This window comes from Annulohypoxylon maeteangense, assembly GCF_022496945.1.
Source record: "Annulohypoxylon maeteangense strain CBS 123835 unplaced genomic scaffold GGS22scaffold_8, whole genome shotgun sequence".
NCBI lineage: Eukaryota > Fungi > Ascomycota > Sordariomycetes > Xylariales > Hypoxylaceae > Annulohypoxylon > Annulohypoxylon maeteangense.
In genome coordinates, this window is record NW_025953255.1 from 458,235 (window position 1) to 476,258 (window position 18,024).

Below are 18,024 nucleotides of genomic sequence, written 5' to 3' on the forward strand. Positions count from 1 at the left end.
ACGGATTGGAGGAGAAACTATTTGAATACCTGGTGAGGTACCTTGGTTTTCTTTGCTCAGTGATGTAACACCAACTTTTTCTTACTGTATGTATGTATGGATGAGAGGGGAAAGGGGGCAAGAGGGGGGTTGCAATAGTTTTCGTCAAGGGGAAATCGGAGGGAACATGTATCGACTAGGGTCGTTTCTTTTCAAAAATTCGGCGTTCATTAGAGGAAAAAGCTAGTATGGCCCTCTCTCGATAACGACTGTGGACTGCTACCTAAACCCAGACATGTGTGTGTGTCCCCGGGTTTTTAGTATACGATATTGCCTTCCAGTTTGCTTGAATGATACAAAACTTCCAGTCAATCTGCTCTCCCATCTCAGCAAAGTGAAAATACATAGGTAATCAAGGTGGGTTTAAAACAAGTAAAACAGTGAACAAAGCCCGAGGCTTGGGCTATACATATAATAGAAGAGTCATCAAACTGAAATCATGTCCAACGAATAGAAGCTGAGCGAAGACCTTGGAGCGAGGGGAAGGGTTGGTTAGTTCCGTTGGATCCTAGCGTGAATTAGCCGTTCGAATTCCAATCGTTCTCTTGCCCGGCTTCGTATTTGATGCACCATTCCTCATCTCTCCCTCCATCGGGCGTGTTAGGGCCGTAGATATTATCCCACTGTTTCTGCGCGCTCTCAGGAACCTTCCAGTTCTGCGCCGGGTCGCGAAGGTAGAATTTCAGTAGATGTCGCTGGAGAAGGCCCTGGCTACTCTCTGTAAAAGAAGACCGTGCATGCATTATGGCCATGTCGTTGATGAACGCGATATCGCCCTTTTTCCAGGGCAACGGCACCGCGTTCTTCGCCATGATATACTGGACAGCGTCCATAGCCGCGATCTGTGCCTCATTCACGGGAGCCAGACTTGGATTACGTTGTTTCCCTTTGAAACCAGCCATGGGAAAGCGTGAGTATGTGAACATGACATCGCCAGTGTCAGAAACATGGAGCATGGGCCTTGTGACAGGGGGGAACTGGCTGTAATCCTTGAATCTTTTCTCAATTTTAGAATTCTGTCATTACCAGGGAGGTGGCTGTAATTTTTTTTTTCACACTTACGTGTCAAGGACCCAATAATCTGAAAGAGTTTGCAAGACTTCTGGCCTTGATTGGGCCAGCTCGTTGAAGAGTTGGTAGGAGCTCGAGACAAACGTCTGACCTCCCGTTGTGGCAACATCCAGAGCATAAAGAGCTAGGATCTCGCAGTTATCAGTGTGAAAAGCCTTGGGCATGTTAGCTCGCTATGCTCACATTTTTAGTGATAAGAAAACTTACTAGGGGCCCATTGGTGAATCCAGGGGACTTTTGGACTGCGTCTGTAGGAGAAGCTGCACTAGCTGCGTTTACGACATGGCCTAATTTCGAGTTTAGTAATACTTCACAAATTGTTAGAGGGACAAAATAATACGTACATAGAACCTTGCGGCGGTTCTTGTCCAAGAGTCCATGCTGGGGAGCTATGTGAGTTGCAATGCCAGCATACAAAATCACGTTCTTCTCCGGGCTGTATTTATCAGGCTCGAGACCCTGGACGACGGTAAACCCGCGGCCATAATAACATTGGTCAGAAACCTTCCGGAGGGATTGTTTAAGCTCTTGAGGTAGGACAAAATTCTCGGTGGAGATGTCGGATAGAGGAATAGCTTGGTCTGTTTATCCTAGTAAGCAGCTGAAAAATTCTCTATAAATTTTGCATTCTATGATTCCAAGGAAATTTCAACGAGAATTTGACAACACAAACCTTCAATTGCCTTAGCTGCATTTTCAAGGGAAGTGATATCGTCGCCTGAAAGCTTCAATATGCACTGGTTCATATCCTTCTCGATGTCTTGGCGGGACCAGGCCAGGGGTGAGTCCAGGGAACGTGGTAGCCTCCCATTCTCCTTAGAATCGACGCGTTCATCGGATAACGAAGCACCGGATTCGAAAGCCTTGATACGAGCTGCGAGCTGATCCTCGGGAGGAAAATACGATAACGGAGTGGCTGCCATGATGAAGATGGTTCAGGGGTAAGATCAACCTAACAATGTGCCATTCGTCGATGTTACTCCAATATATTGCCTAATTTTAACTCAAGACGAGTTCGCAGAAAAATTTCTGTCTCCCCTCGGCCATTTTATGTTCGATCCCGTCGCGAAGAAAACCTACGATACCTAGCATTGGCGAGGCTCTGCATCGTTCCTAGTGCTGCCTACACCCTCACATTGAAAGCGCGACTGTGCGGGCGCCAATGGTACAGGGGAGTCCGATCCAGTGATGCCTCGCGGACTCGAGGACGACACATCTTTGGCCAAATTATCCGGGTAATGTCGGGATAGGTATATCCCCAGAGGTGATTAATCGAACGAGTCCCGCCAACCTTGGAAATCCTACTAGGTAAGGCGTGTCGATACGTAAGCGGGATTGTCAGCCATAGGGGGGATATTTAGCCAGTTGAAGCGAAATCCTTCCGCCTCTGACGCAAAAAAACTCCAACACCTCCCTGGCAAGACGGCGAGTTTCATAGACACACCGGAATATTTCAAGGGGCGAGGACCAAGAAATCAATTCATCTGAGGCTTAGCGTCAGTTCAAGGTTTCTGGTAGGGTGATATCGGTTTTTATTTTGGTATCTTAGCATATGCAGAACTCCACTCGCGGGCAGTAGTTCGCTATCATGTTAGATGTAGTTATGTAATCCTATTGGTATGTTGACACACTCTGAAGGAGTTGAAGGTTTTTTACTTGTCAATCCTTAACAAACAGGGTAGGTTACACCATATGTATCTGGGTAATAGGGGATAGGCGGCAGACAAGGAGGTAGTAAGTGTATGTAGTGTGTAATGTGGTGTATGTGGTGTATGTGGTATATGTAGTGCCACCTAGGGTCCATCCAGTATGATGGCATTCGAGCTTGCGAAGCTTGACCAATCCCACGTCATTCATACCCTCCCGTTTCGACCCGTGCCGACCCGTGATCCGCCCCCACACCACCCTGAGGCTCTTAGAGTAAGAGTCACAGTTCCGGGGTTCCAAGCTTCCAAGGTTCTAAGGTTACGTGGGATTTGGGATTCATTCATCCGAACGCGAAACCCCCAACATCTTCTTTCGGCTATCCGAATTTCCTCCTCCTAATTCCTATGATTCTTGTGACATCGTGAGAATTCCCTTTTCATCAAACTATCGATATATCGATCTTAGTATTGACCTACGTGGCAGGAATATCGAGGGCCATCGTCGGAAATTATTTTACAGCTCACCAGCTGGTAGTTCACGTCAAAGACGCGTTATTATTCTCATTTTCGTGTGATTTCTGATGGCCTCTTCTGCCGCTGTCGTTGCCGAACTGGATGATGATGACCACCATCACGACGAAGATTTAGAGCATCGACTTTCTGGCGACCGCTTATTGGCAGACGAGGAACCCCTGGTTCTCGATTCTGTAATTTCTACAGACGTTTCGAGCCCGGTAATGCGTCATAAGAGGTGGTTGCTGTATCTAGCGGCGGCAAGCTCGCTATTGTGGTACGTACAAAATTGACAAAATCTAACTGCCGAAGAGGATTTCGTATGATCTTCAGCTAAAAATCGTCTAGCATGTTCACCATCAACTTTGATCTGCTATTTCTCTCGACCAACTACAGCAAGAGAATCGGTAGGTTGTCCGGAGTTTTAGGGATAGGTTCCCGTATGGCCGAGACTATTGCTCACTTGACCATTTTCTCTTAGCTTCCGACCTCCATCAATTAAGCAACGCGGTCTGGATCATTCTGGTTGGATCCATTACTGAGACTGCTTCTCAGCCCGTCGTAAGCCGTTTTCTGACCACTCTGAACAGTAGTTTCCCGGTCTTCTGACACTTTGATTTTCCAAGTACGCATATCTCAGTAATAACCAAGGGCGTAAGAGGGCTTTCCTCCTTGCTGCAAGTCTAACGGCGATCGGTTTCTTGCTATGGTTCGAGATCCTTCGTAACTATCCCTTTTGGCGTAGTTATTGACCCTAAGTCATAGTTCTCTCAGTACGCGACTGTTACACTTAGTTCTATCTCGCTTTGTCGTCGGTTCCGGATGTGCTGGAGTATCTCTCGTAGTAACTATCATAATAAATGGTATAATTTCTCTTGGTGCGATATTGTATTGTGACCTCGCTAATTCACTTAGACAATGTTCCGTTGAAAGATTTCGCCCTTTGGCGAAGTCTACTCATTTTTGTTCAGATGGCTGGCGACGTTTCGGGGGGGCCTTTGGGATCTGCTATTGCTGATGCATCCAGTTGGCAAGCGTATGCATTGATATATACACCCCGAGGAAAGTCCCTAGTCGTATTAACGAATTTTCTGAAGGGTATACGGAATAGAGACGATAGTGATGTTATGCGGCCTTGTCGGGACATCTTTCTCTCTCGCAGGCTCTCGAAATCAGAGTAGAGACTCCCCGAAGCCTCGACTCGACCTTTTACAGACACTCCTTCTATTCGTCACGATTGCATTACCCCTATTCGCTCTCAACCTTGGCGGAGATATACTTCCATGGAGTCACCCTGTCGTAATAGTGCTGTTTTCTTGCACCCCGGTGGCGCTCGGTGGATTAATATTAGTAACCATAAATCGTTCAGAAAATTCCTCCATGATTAAGAAGTTGCTTGACCGTTCCGCTATCTTAGCTCTTTTTACTACTACTTTCTTCGTTGTGTACGCCTTCAACTCGGTAAGCCACCATTCTCCTACTCCGTTTAGAAATTGTGTCGCTAACATCAAGCAGCTCACTTATAACATGGCCGTATACATCGAAGCTCGATCATTCAACAACCCATCTACGTTTGGCGACTGGGCACTGTCGTGTATATTCCTTTCGCGCCCTTTCGGAACGTTTCTGGCCGGCTTGATTATCAAAAGGTACCGAAGCCCCTGGATTTTACTTCGGTGGAACATGATAGTGTGGTTTTTCCTATACATATTAGCTACATCTGGGACTATGCGTAAGGCAAAAGAAACCGCCGTATAAAGTTGAAGAGTTGTTGATAATCATCTAGCCCTCGAGAACCCTGCAACGGCGCCGTGTCTGTTACTTATCGGATTAAGCCTCGGGGTATTCGAAAGCTCCCTTATTGTGTCCTTGTTTGGCACTGTACAGAAGAAAGGTATGTAATAAAATTTATCTCTGTGAATATCACATCCCGAGTACGAGACATGATGTCGTCGTTCATACTAACACACTTACAGAACAAGCATCGTTCCTAGCCGCCTTTAATGTGGTTGTCGCATTCGCTGGTGATGTTGGTGTTGGGGTTTCCTTGGCCTTGACACAAAACTTTCTCAGGCGAGGCCTGCATCGCGCATTAGTTGGCATGCCAAACGCTGAAGAGGTAATAGAAAATGTAGACCCTTATCCGCTCTGTATAGGTATAGTCTCTGATAGTACGATAGGTTATATCCAAAGCTTTGGAAAGCCTGGATTCAATCCGCAACATACCCCTTGACGAGCAAAGTAAGATCATCGAAGTATACAAGAATTCGATTGAAAAAGTCTGGGGTTCGTATAATCCATTGCTTCCGTAGAAATTTCGAGTGCTGACAAACGCAGCGATATCTTGTGTAACACTCCTTATCGGCATAGTGGCGACGATGTCACAGCGAGCAGTATATCGAGATGAGAGCGAACCTGGAAGAAACGACCACGTCCACGCGGGATAATCTGACTCGATACTTACTGCAAGTCCTTATGGTAAGGTCAGGCTTGTATACCCCTTTTAGAATAGACATCGCACACAGCGAATATAGGGCCATTCCTAGGTAGAATTGAGCACAATTGATTTTGATTAAATTTCTGTAATGAAATAGTGTAGAAATGTTGTTGCACAACTCAGTTAGTAAAATATTAAGGCATGTCCATATTGGCTGTGGCGGTGCATGGGGAAGTGTGACCCCTTATCGGGAAATAAGTGACAATGACGTACGATGCGAGGCGCCACCTCCATTCAATCCTCCCCCTTTCAACTTTTTTTTTGGCTCTTATTATATTTATATCTAACTCATTATATTCAAGTGATGGGTTTATTATGGAGATTCTACCGTCATACGAAGATGCGATAAGTAATCCGGACTGGCTGGATCTTGTGGCCGAATACGTCCCGGTGATTTACTGGTCCCGGTGTTGTCTGGTCGATCACCGGTTTTATTACCGGTTCGCGCCCCGCCTTTGGCAAGATCCGTTGGTTACTATTAGACGCCTCGGGATGCATCCGAATGATGGTGAGCTTTGGAATCTCCGAAACGATATCAACCCGTTCTGCCCCTCATTTTCCATTACTTGCCACTTATGCACGCTTCATGTAACACCGAGACTGACCTGATTATAGACTTAGCTTGGTATCGTCGCTTCATAAATAAGCACATCAAATCTGCCAGACTTAAAACCCGGTCGTATGTTCGCTCTCTGGATTTCCGCAGTTTCGCATCGCGGGCATCTGGCCTCTACTCTTCAGAAGCAAGCGAACGAGCCATCTCAGAAAGTTTCAAGCAATTACCTCAAATATTCCCGGGGCTCATATGTCTTCTCGTGGACGGACATCCGGAACTTAATCCGGAGGCGCTGGCCACTAGTACCAGCACATCTGAGTCTTTACAACTGCTTGATCTAGCTCGGTGTCGCCATGAGCTCACGCCAAAGCTATTTCACTCCGATTTATTTAGGGGTCTTGTATATTTAGATATATCTTATGTGCCAGGATCTGTTAAAACTGCACTCCAGTCATCACTCAATCCCAGATCATTACCCGAACTCCGGGTACTGAGGGTGGCGGGTCGAGAGATAGATAATCCGACCGCCAGTCTACTATTCCAGACTTTCCGTCGCCAGCTATGGAGCCTTGACCTAAGCTACAATAAACTAGGAGACGATATTCTTGACGAAGTTGTTGAACGCTGCGTTTCTCTTTTTGACTTCCACACAGATGCACACTTTGAAAAAGAAGGGAAGTTGATTCAGCCGAAGGACATTGGGAGCCGAAAGTACGGGCCTTTTCAATTCGTTGTGGAATCGGAGTATAGTAGTCGGCACCATAATTTGGAAAGATATCTCGCCGATTCTCCGTTCTACACCCAACGAGCCGATGAGATTGAGCTGCAGGAATGGCAAGCTTTCCGTCCCAATGGCCTTTCTACAATCAGACGCGATGATGCGAATACGGCGAAAGAGTCGTTGCTTGACGAAGCAATGTCAACTGTAGTTAAGAGGATTAGCTTTAGGGGGCAACCTGGCCTGCGAGAAGGTGGATTGACGCACCTATACTTGAGCGGAAATAAGTTTACTGTGCCGGGTATCGAAAGGCTTCTGAGAACATCTCGCGGACGATTGGAGCACTTCGAATGCGATTCTTGCCTGTGCACACCAGCCAACTCGAAAGGGGTTAAAATCCTGGGTTTCCCAAGCTCCGCGCCATTATTTCGGCCTCTTATCTCATCGGCAATACGGTCTCTAAGAATCCATCATTCTGTCGTGACCCAAGTCCCATCCGTTTCAATAGAAGGGTATTCCTCCGCATCTACTGCGCGACTTGCCGAAGATCATCTGTTTCGGAACATCCAACGTTCTTATCCCCTAGCTTTCACACCCGATACTAACACACGTATCACTTCACTAACGCTCACGAAAATCCCGGCCCGATCGACAGGACCAGTAATCGACCAGCTAATCCAATTTCTTCAATCTGCATCAGCACAACAAAAGGCTATCAGAGACGCCGAGGCGCTATTCCGCGGACGCGGCTCCTCAGCTTTAAGAGGGCTGCGACATATACGGCTCGAATTAGAGTCGGAGTTTTCCGAAAGGGTAGACGTTATCTCAACAAGCGGTGATGTTGACTTTGACAAGCTTCTCGATCCAGCCGACGATGATTTTAGCCGCGATACGACGAGTTTCTTCGATGACGAAGATGTGTCGTTTGGAATTACTTCGAGGAGGAATAAAGCCCAAGTCAAACCAAACAATGCGACCGTCGATACCAAAGGATACGCGCAATGGACTTCGGGTAGATTGAAATCATATCCGTATTCAGATATCGACACCGAATACATGACCCAACACGTCGACGCATCGCACTCGTGGTCAGGCAACGTTTATTCCGCCCCTGTATGGATCGGACCAGGCGTAATAACACCCCATGCCGCGGTCAACGAGTACATGTGGAATCTGCAAGACCCCAATCTTCGTACTAATATCGGACCCGCGACTCCCAACCACGTCGCTGCCGGAGTGCCGCCGTTAACTTACATATTCCATACGGCATGGGAAGCCATGATTATGCCAAAGAATAACGCCATCCAAGCGGCAGTAAAGAGCTCCACTCGATTTAAAGACGTAGCTACAGCCATCAAAGAGTATCGTCTTCGGACGAGGGGCACAGCAGATCATTGGGATGGGAAGTTAGAACTGGTGAGAACGGGATAACATGTGTGTTCTTGTATTAGAACTAGAGTTTAATTTCACGATCATTTTAGATACCCCATAGGTAGCCTATACATATCCGCATAGTTCCCTATATCCGTGTTCAGTATAAAACACACCTCACCTAAGCCATCTTCCCCAAAACATAAGGATGTCCCGCACTCAACCCCCCATCGACCGCCCACGCCTGCCCATTAACATAACTCGCCTCATCGCTCCCCAAGAAAAGCGCCACCCTCGCCACCTCATCCGCCACCGCACCCCTCTTCAACGGGTTCAGCTGTCCGATCTTCCTCGTCGTGCCCCGCGCGCGCGCGGCCTCGAAGGTCGGCGCCGTCATCCCTGTCTCGATTAACCCAGGGCAGATGGCGTTGACGCGGATATTAGTCCCCGAGAGCTGGTACGCGATTGTCTGTGCGAGGGAGATCACGGCGGCTTTGGATGCGGAGTACGGTGTTGACCCTGCGTTTGAGCGCAGGCCGGCTACGGAGGCGGTGCCGATTATACTCCCGGAAGGGGAGGGTTTGGACGGGGTGGTTAGATGCATGGCTGGGGCGGCGTATTTGGCTGCTAGGAAGACGCTGTGGGTGGGGAGTCATGTTAGTTAGGGTTTATGTTTTCTTTCTCGCTGTGTTTAAAGAGGAAGGGAAAGGAAAGGGAAGAGGAAAGAGGACGAACCTAGAGACATTTGTATCCAACACCTTCATAAACTCCTCCTTCCCCACCTGCGTGAACGGCGCATGCGGGCCAACAACACCCGCGTTCGCGAAGAACACATCTAGTCTTCCGTACGTCTTCACCGCATCATCCACAACCGCCTTCACGGCCTTCTCGTCCGCGGCGTCGAATTGGCGCGTGTGCACTTCGGTCGCGGGGTACAGTGTCTCGATTTCCTGTTTATGCGCGGCGAGGTGTGTGCCGTCGAAGTCGCAGATATAAACCGCCTTCGCGCCGTTCTCGGCGAATAGGTGCGCGCTCGCTCGCCCGATGCCGAGAGGGGAGTTGGCGCCTGTGATGATCACGACTTTGCCTTCGACTCGCGGACCTACGGACTTTCCGGCGATTTTCTTGATTTCAGGGGTTGAGGGGGAAGAGGAGGAGTTCGGGGGAGCAATCTGGTTTCCCAGAGCTTGCACTCTTCGTGCTGCGTCGGACATCGTGAGTAGTAGGTAGGTGGTAATTAATACCTATTTTGAGCTATTCAATGCCGATGAAGTACTATCTAACCAACTGCCAAAGGATTCGACATCAAGATACACGAAAGGTTTCGCATATCTTTCACCCCTTGCCCTGGAGAAGTTGCAACTTCACCGCAAGCCATACTCCAAGACTTTGGTTTAGAGGGCGTACAAGGGAGTACGGACAATGCGGAGATCAGGTCGAGGAGCCGAGGCATAAGATCTACAGATCTTATTACCTAAAATAGAGTACCAAGGTATTAAATTGCAAGGGTTAAATCGGATATGCAGTGATACGTACATAAAGTCGGGTCGTCCAATCATCTAGCCGCTATTATGCAACTACCGTATCTGTAGATACCTTTTCTTGACGAACTCCTCACGACTCCCAACCAACAACCTTACGATCGTGCATTGTAATCATACGTTTGTCATTACTCTACACAAACCTGACAGTTATAAAGAGGAGTGGTGTTGGTTCTTTAAGACGAAAGCTTGAACAATATGAACTAGTCTATTATACAACCTCCATCAGGAAGTATCGTTTTATGCCTCTAGATGCATCCCATCTATGCTCTATGCATCTACGATATACCGGATCTGAAGCTCGAGGCATCCCCAAAACCTCATTGCAGATGACACCCTTAAGAGAAGCCTACAAGACCAGTCCGGTACCATCTAGTCTAATGCAAAAACCTGGAAAAGGAAAAGCAGCTTTTACCGGTAATCAACGCCAAGCTGCCAGACGTGAAGAACGACGACGCCGCCCCCAAATGCACAAATCATTATAATGTGAATGGTCCATGCATCAAGGTATCGTCCATTTATTCATTATATCCACCGTCCATCGCGATCGAACCCCGCTTATTTGGAAATCTCTACACCACCGGTAGCACCGAGGGCCTTCTTGATATCTATAAATAAAAATAAATTAGTACCATTCTCGATTTCGATAATTGCGAGTAAAAGGGCGATACATACCACCGTAGATGGCGAACTGGCCAGCAGTCAAAGTTCCAACCATGAAGAGACGGGCACCGATACCGCTGTAGGATCCACGGAAACCGAGCTCCTTTGCGATCTTGATAAGACGGCTGGTGGTGCTCTCACCGGGGAGACCCTTGGTCTTGTTGATCTTGGAAAGCATCGTGTCTGCGGGTTGAGAGACGATAGCAGCGGCGAAACCGGCAATCAGACCAGATCCCAAGTTGACGACAGTTTGCGCACCGTCGGACATGTCCTTCTTGGGGTATTGTTGGTATACAGCTTCAGCAACCTTCTCGTAGACAACGAACTTGGCCATGGTGTAAGGAACCCTATACGGAGTCAGCATCATTTAAGAGGTTCTCGAATCGGACCTGTGCGAGGTATGCTTACTGCTTGAACAGGATAGGACCGAAACCGGCGTAGAAGGCACCAACACCCTCCTGCTTCAGGATCTTGCTGAAGCCGCTCACAAGACCGCTAGCATATGTAGGCTCAGAGACGAGACGGATACGGGTAGCCTCAAGGGGGCAGAGGGCAATATCGGCAAAGAACTCGGCGAAGGCGGACGAGACGAGGTAAACGCCTGTTCGGTATTGCGAGGCATTCTCGAGACCAACTAGGTTGATGGCTTGTTGCTTGAAGAACTCATATCCACCGAACTTGAAAGCGCCCTGGAGGAAGTAACCGGCGAAGGTAGGGCCGGCACCGGTTAGAAGGGCACCAGCACCCTCCTTGGCGATCACTTGGCGGAAACCACCGATGAGACCTCGGTTGTAGGTAACAGGGTCGAGCTGGATTCTGGTCTTGACGCTACAAGAAGTTCATATTAGCTACGATACACTAATAGAGATATCGGCGCATATATAACGATATCCAAATCTACGAATTCGACCCGCAAAATCCCATTGATTCAGTGCGAGCGATTGTTGGCGCGTAAAGTCGCTGGAAATATGAATATGGACACCTACACATCGACGGGAGTAAGACCACCGTGGGTGACGGAACAGCAGACGGCACCGGCAAGGGCGAATCTGGAGTAGAGGGCAAGACCGCTAAGAGGGGCGGTCTTCTCGGCGGGTGCTGCAGACATCTTGAATGCTGAATGAACGTGAGGATATTAGAAAAATGGAATTAGGATGAGTGGAGATTTAAAACAGCGACGACAAAAATTTGAAGTCGTTCACAGAAGATACCCAATTGAGGATATATTGGCGGGGAGGGTGTTGAAGCTTTGAGGCTTTTTAGGATATGTTGTGGGTAGAATAAGAAGAAGCTGTCAATGTTTCGGCGCCAACTAAAAAAATTAACAATTATCAATTTCGTCGGAAGATGGCGGAAAGGTGGGTCCGGTAAGAGAAAAAAGGGCTACAATGGAATTTTTCGGGTCTTGATTCGCCGATAAGACCGCCTAAGCCACATATCTTAGCCAATTCATACCCACCAAGCCTCACCGCTCAGTGAATTGAACCACTGAGAACAGGGTAAAGAACCACATGTTAGCTCCCATTTAACCGCGATGTGGCTGAAATATTCTTATCACCTACACCCTCACTCGAAAATTCAAGAGTTATTAATAGATCTAAGTATGTCAATTCTCTACTCCCGCTCATTTCGGACGTCCATTTGAAAATTCTTACGGGATATATCGAATACAAATCCTACCGGAATATCGCCATCTATATTGGACCCCAATGACTCAAGTTGGAAGAGCTGAAGATGAATCTGACTCGGATCTATCATCGCCAAACCCCGGCATAGTTTGTATGCCACATTCACAAGTCAGAGCCAAGGTTATAACTCATTCGAGAGTCGCGTGAATCGAATTACCAGAAATTTAAATAGAGATTGAACTATACGCCGTTATGTCTCCAATCATTGATGTTGCCAAGTGATTCCTTTCGACGAGGCACGGTATTGTTCTCTAACTCTCAGCGGACTCTCAATGAATAGGTGTCACCCCAACCCTATGAAGTTCCGAGTGCTAAATCCGCCACGGCTTCGAGAAGGAGCCTCGAGAGACCTATGAACACGCTTAATAAGCCGATTTGTGCAAGTTGGAATAATTGTGCCACTCTTGATCGACCCGATTAGGTCCCAGCTACCTAATTCATTTGAGTTCGTGAGCATACCTACATATGTATGTACCAGAGTAGGCACGAATGAATCGAATAAGGAGTAACATGGCAAACAGCCCTGGGAATTTCTTGATGTGACAATTACCTGCTGGGAAGTCACGAGAGACTGATACACAAGTACATTGTGTACGTGACTGGGAATTCGATATTGCCTTGGATGGGAAAGCAAGCGCACCCATGGACGTCGTTCCCGTCGTCCTTGCCTCATATTAACTTGTGGCATCAAGCACCCAGGTAGGTAGGTACATCCAGACACGGTAGGTAATTTAAACCTCTCATCCATCAACTTCATTGCTACACCAACAAAATCGACTCATCAACCCTAACATCAGTTCCCTTGCTTGATTCTACCCACATATTCAAGATGCAGATCGCAGCCATTTTGTTGGTCCTTACCTCCGTGTGCATCGGCTCCGAGGTATCAACAGCAATCCGACTTCAGCGAGACGATATTATCGTGTCTGCCAATTCGACCGCTGACTCTTCTGGTATCGGTAATGGTACTCTTATGAAAGACATCCGCAGCCAATGCGATAGCAACAGCTTCGGACTGGTGTCTTCTCAAGAAAGAATGGGGGTCTACTATATTCGAGGGGTCTGCGGCGGCCTGTATAAAGATCGTAGTCTAACACGATGCTCCTTCCTAGACCTTGGCATGTGAGTCAAGTTTCCACGAGCGCACGCATCGCCTACAATGTAAAAGGAAGTTGTTAACAAATATTCTTGGGTATAGGTGTTACATGAACGATGGGGGAACCATAAAACCTGGAAAGTTGGGCGATTTCCATTCCTCCTGCAGCAGCTGTTCACTCCATATAATCCACGACTTGAGCATACTGGCTTGCGATTGCGATAAAGGCCCAGGTAATGGTTGGGGGACGCAGCCGACTACGATCCAACTTGGTATGTCTGATCGGGAGGTATTTGAAAGATCGGGGACAGAAACGCTGACTTTTCCTTCTCAAAGACGATCTTCTGGTCGTCAAGAACGGTTTCATAAGCTGCTATGGCTATACCAACTTCGAGTGTCCGGCGGGCAACGTGCCATACTAAGTTTTTCGAAGACGAATATGCCTTATGTAAAAGAATATGATTGATTTTCGTATCAAAAGTTTCAAAATTACGTCTGACACCATCAAGGTTTCTTTGGGGTGGGTTGAGGTCTAGAATTTAGACTATAGCTGGGCATTAGCAAGTTAGGTCGAAACACAATACTGAAGCCGGACCGATTTCGATTGAGCAACCCATATTTCGCCCCAGTTGTGGATGTTGTCCGGCTCTGTCCCCGTTAGATAGTACAGTTGTAGTACTAGTTTATGGGGCAACTAATTGCGACGATGAATCCCGTGACGACTTAATTATCTGTTAGAATCACAAATTCTAATTGGGATTCTTAGCATCTATGACGAGCTATCTTTAGGGAGACGGCTAGTTTAGCTAGTGAAAGGGGCAGATACCTACTAAAGGGGACCTAGGAACTGTCCGGTTATAACGAACATCACACATTGTGATTAGGTAATCGAATATCCACTATATCCATTTCTGTTTAGTAAAGTTCATCTTTCGCGACTTCACCTCAGCAACCTCACCACAAAGCATCATCATTACATCTCCTCGGTGTCTGTAACCTGTTCTAATACCAAATTTGACCTAATCTAAGATAAGGAATCTCTTAGAAACTTGGCGGCTAGCCCTCCGAGATATTATCCAGCTGTGTTTCAATTGGCCATGGTTGGGTTTCATTCGGTATTCAAGAGGCTGACGTTCGATGCTAGGTATCGAAATGTGACAACTCGAGATTCCGCTTAGTAAAGTATACGACATCGTCAATCCACCTCCACCTCAACCCCAACATGATATGGAGATAGCCTCTTGAGAGAATTCATCGTCCTGCTTCAACTTCTCCAACTTTGCGGGGCGTCTCCAACTTTCGATTATCATGCAATGTGCATAGGCGTGAAGGGTGGATTCTTGCTTCATCTTCATGATGTAATTTAAGCAAGATGAGACGCTATTCGGGCCTAAATCCATTCTCAAATGTTATGGAAGGTTCCGCATCTTCGGCGTCCCCAGTGGGGTGAATTTGGGGTCTGTTCGGGGTCGATAAACCCCTCAGCAATTCGGGGATGATCAAAGCTTCTACAGGTCTTCGTGATCGACAGAACATTCTATGTACGCTGTAAGTAATAATGAAGCTTGTCGGGATAGCCGCCAAGACGCGTCACTGCTTCTGTCTCCCACCGAGATGCTAGATGCTGAATGCTGCACATGGCAATAGACCCACGGATTTCTCCGATAGCATACTTGTTTCCTTTTACGAATGGGATGATATATGAGCTAGTTTTACAAAAGACTGGCCTAGAGCGATACTAATACGAACAGAGATTTTATCTGAATATTACACGCCCACGATAGGACGTGACTCCAAAAGATGCAAGGCACGCATCAGGGAAACCGCACGTACACATTACAAAGTACGCTCAGATTTACACTAGATATAGGTGACTACCTAGTAAGATACATGGTCACCAATGTCATTAATGCCCTTAGCCTCTCCGCGATGATACATTTCCGCCGAATCATTCCAAGTCGGAATCGAACGGTCAAGGATACAAGGAATATGGGGTCATACGGCATGAGACACGGCAGGATCGCCGACCAATGAGGTGTGTGACCTGTACGGAGGATCAGCCAAGGCTCTTACTATGATGACGGACTTTTCATTCTGTTTTCTAGCCTAAGTGGTCCCAAGTACCGTGCTCTTAAGCCACTAAACAGCGACTAAATAGCAACTAAACCACGAAGAGACTCGGTCCTCGGGCTAATTGCGGTCTCTCCACACTCCGCAAATCTCCAAGTTCACGATTCACCCCACATCATAGACCCCAGAACTCTCAGAATCCTTGGCGAACGTGGAGCGTGTTGCGTGGTTGGGATGTTCCAAGGTTATGAGGAACTAGAATTGGTAAGGAATGTTGGTGAGTAGTCGAGGTACAGGATAGGTGATCACTGATCCGGATGGTACACCCGTTCGACCGCAGTGCAGTGGACAATGGGCAAGGGGTAACCAAGCGGTGGCCAAGCAGTGGCGTAAAAAACAAGTACCTACCTACATTTATATCAACATTACCATCTAATTAAATAGCAGGATCCTTCCCGCCCTTTACATGCCCAAGTTCTAGACTCGTCACACCGTTCATTTCAAGTGACACAGCGACCGCGCAGAGCCTTCTCAAAGATCGTCAGGCTTTGGCTTCGGCTTCGGATATTCTCAAGTGGTCAAGTCAAGATGGGCTTCAAGGAATTTGTCAAGAGGAGGTCCCTCAGGGCGAAGGATAACCAGCGTACCAGGGCTGCCGAACTCACATTAAGAGAGTCGCTATATCCTATATGTCTTGTTACCGTTCTTTTCTTCCTTTGGGGTTTTAGTTATGGTGCGTAACAACACTACCTTGATAAGACTGACTGCCGGTCACACCCAACGGCGAATAAATATCAAGCTAACATCGCCAAGGTCTGCTCGACACGTTGAATAAGCATTTCCAAAACACACTTAACATCACCAAGTCGCGATCCTCTGGTCTCCAAGCCGCATATTTCGGGTATGTCTCGCCTTGAGGAAACACGTGCGCAACCCAATTGCTAATTCCCTCGTTTAGTGCCTACCCTCTTGCTTCTCTCGGTCACGCCAATTGGATTTTGCGCCACTATGGTTACCGGGCCACATTCATATGGGGTCTCTGCTTATACGGTATGTCGCGTGCGCTCATTAAAATGTAGAACCGCTTCGATTAACTGAGATACCATAGGCATTGGCGCACTCGTCGCGTTCCCTTGCATTCTTGCTAAGTCCTTTGCTGGCTTCTGCATGGCCATCTTCATCATCGGCAATGGCCTCGGATCCCTAGAAACCGCGGCGAACCCTTACATCACCGGTAGGTCATCCAATTCGTCCAGATTACGATGATACGATAATACTAACATGAGAAAAAAGTCTGCGGTCCGCCCCGATATGCGGAAATCCGCATCAACATATCGCAAGCCTTCAACGGAATCGGCACCGTCGTAGCGCCCGTGCTAGGCTCCTACGTCTTCTTCAAATTCGACGACGCGACGGCTCTCCGAAACGTGCAATGGGTGTACATCGCGATTGCGATCTTCGTCTTCATCCTCGCTGCCGTCTTCTTCCTCTCCGTCCTCCCCGAAATCACCGACGCCGACATGGCCTTCCAGGCGACCGAAACGCACGCTAACGCCGACGACAAGCCGTTCTGGAAGCAGTACCGCCTCTTCCACGCCGCCTTCGCGCAATTCTGCTACACCGGCGCCCAGATCGCGATCGCCAGCTACTTCATCAACTACATCCGCGACACGCAGCCCGACGCCGACGACACCAAGGCAGCACAGCTCCTCGCCGGCGCCCAGGGCGGTTTCGCAGCCGGCCGCTTCTTCGGCTCCTTCGTCATGCGCTACGTGCGCGCGCGCAAGGTCTTCCTCCTCTTCCTGGTCCTGTGTATCGTCTTCGTCGCCCCATCCATCACCCAGCGCGGCTGGACCGGCATGTCCATGCTCTACGTAACCCTGTTCTTCGAATCCATCTGCTTCCCGACCATCGTCGCGCTCGGCATGCGCGGGCTAGGCCGCCACACGAAGCGCGGCTCCGGCTGGATCGTCGCGGGTGTCATGGGCGGCGCCGCCGTCCCGCCCCTCACCGGCGTCGCGGCCGATTACCGCAACACGGCGTTTTCCATGATCGTGCCGCTGTGTTTCTTCGTCCTCGCCTTATCCTACGCTATTGCCGTTAACTTCGTCCCCGCGTACCGCGACCCCGCGGACGCGTTCTCGACGACGGAGGTCGGGCTGACGAATCGTCGTGACGACGAGGAGGCGGCGGATTCCGTCGGTGTTATTAGTGATGAGAAGGCTGTTCAGGCGGAGATTGAAAAGTGATTCACGAGGGATGGTGCCTCCCTACCTAGGGAACTTACTAAGGACCACGTCCTCAACCCCACCTGTTTGAGGCGGGTTAAGTGGAGATACACGATCTACCCCTACCTACCTACTCCTTGCTATTTACGAAATAAACAAATATATAAACGAATGAATACCTACCTGAATAGAAAGATCTAGTTTTTTTCTTTTACATGTCGAATGAATACCCGGGATATAAGTGAAAGAAGGAAGGGGGCGAAACAGCGGAAATGGAAATGGAAATTCTTAGCATGCGTACAAGCGCTTGTGTTTGACTTGTTTGTT

At 48.2% G+C, this 18,024-nt stretch overlaps 7 protein-coding genes across 7 annotated transcripts; 4 read left to right on the forward strand and 3 right to left on the reverse strand.

Annotated features, from left to right (window-relative positions):
• Positions 1–123: 123 nt before the first annotated feature.
• On the reverse strand, positions 124–2,413 carry GGS22DRAFT_138240 (Clavaminate synthase-like protein). The gene is made up of 5 exons (XM_047958653.1): positions 1,784–2,413; positions 1,455–1,691; positions 1,318–1,397; positions 1,102–1,265; positions 124–1,035 (listed from the first exon to the last, which is right to left on the reverse strand). The coding sequence occupies exons 1-5, from the start codon at positions 2,031–2,033 to the stop codon at positions 558–560; spliced, it is 1,209 nt and encodes a 402-aa protein (XP_047818913.1). The 5' UTR covers positions 2,034–2,413; the 3' UTR covers positions 124–557.
• A 924-nt stretch (positions 2,414–3,337) lies between these two features.
• On the forward strand, positions 3,338–5,716 carry GGS22DRAFT_188367 (MFS general substrate transporter; the record flags this gene model as incomplete). Its single annotated transcript, XM_047964719.1, has 12 exons — positions 3,338–3,546; positions 3,618–3,676; positions 3,751–3,830; positions 3,896–3,978; positions 4,035–4,132; positions 4,185–4,305; positions 4,367–4,730; positions 4,785–5,001; positions 5,056–5,163; positions 5,246–5,388; positions 5,450–5,555; positions 5,607–5,716. The coding sequence occupies 12 exons, from the start codon at positions 3,338–3,340 to the stop codon at positions 5,714–5,716; spliced, it is 1,698 nt and encodes a 565-aa protein (XP_047818914.1).
• Positions 5,717–6,034: 318 nt separating this feature from the next.
• GGS22DRAFT_138521 (uncharacterized protein) lies at positions 6,035–9,051 on the forward strand. The gene is made up of 2 exons (XM_047958656.1): positions 6,035–6,274; positions 6,382–9,051. The coding sequence occupies exons 1-2, from the start codon at positions 6,082–6,084 to the stop codon at positions 8,469–8,471; spliced, it is 2,283 nt and encodes a 760-aa protein (XP_047818915.1). The 5' UTR covers positions 6,035–6,081; the 3' UTR covers positions 8,472–9,051.
• On the reverse strand, positions 8,532–9,904 carry GGS22DRAFT_138518 (NAD(P)-binding protein). The gene is made up of 2 exons (XM_047958655.1): positions 9,147–9,904; positions 8,532–9,049 (listed from the first exon to the last, which is right to left on the reverse strand). Exons 1-2 carry the CDS (start codon positions 9,623–9,625, stop codon positions 8,593–8,595), a joined length of 936 nt encoding a protein of 311 aa, XP_047818916.1. The 5' UTR covers positions 9,626–9,904; the 3' UTR covers positions 8,532–8,592.
• An 88-nt stretch (positions 9,905–9,992) lies between these two features.
• On the reverse strand, positions 9,993–11,997 carry GGS22DRAFT_162705 (mitochondrial carrier). The gene is made up of 4 exons (XM_047961257.1): positions 11,602–11,997; positions 11,024–11,443; positions 10,628–10,962; positions 9,993–10,560 (listed from the first exon to the last, which is right to left on the reverse strand). Exons 1-4 carry the CDS (start codon positions 11,721–11,723, stop codon positions 10,511–10,513), a joined length of 927 nt encoding a protein of 308 aa, XP_047818917.1. The 5' UTR covers positions 11,724–11,997; the 3' UTR covers positions 9,993–10,510.
• Positions 11,998–13,040: 1,043 nt separating this feature from the next.
• Positions 13,041–14,216, forward strand: GGS22DRAFT_138548 (uncharacterized protein). The gene is made up of 3 exons (XM_047958657.1): positions 13,041–13,425; positions 13,502–13,671; positions 13,736–14,216. Exons 1-3 carry the CDS (start codon positions 13,133–13,135, stop codon positions 13,819–13,821), a joined length of 549 nt encoding a protein of 182 aa, XP_047818918.1. The 5' UTR covers positions 13,041–13,132; the 3' UTR covers positions 13,822–14,216.
• A 1,841-nt stretch (positions 14,217–16,057) lies between these two features.
• Positions 16,058–17,718, forward strand: GGS22DRAFT_188372 (MFS general substrate transporter; the record flags this gene model as incomplete). Its single annotated transcript, XM_047964720.1, has 5 exons — positions 16,058–16,202; positions 16,283–16,370; positions 16,428–16,519; positions 16,578–16,703; positions 16,763–17,718. 5 exons carry the CDS (start codon positions 16,058–16,060, stop codon positions 17,716–17,718), a joined length of 1,407 nt encoding a protein of 468 aa, XP_047818919.1.
• Between the last annotated feature and the right edge of the window lie 306 nt (positions 17,719–18,024).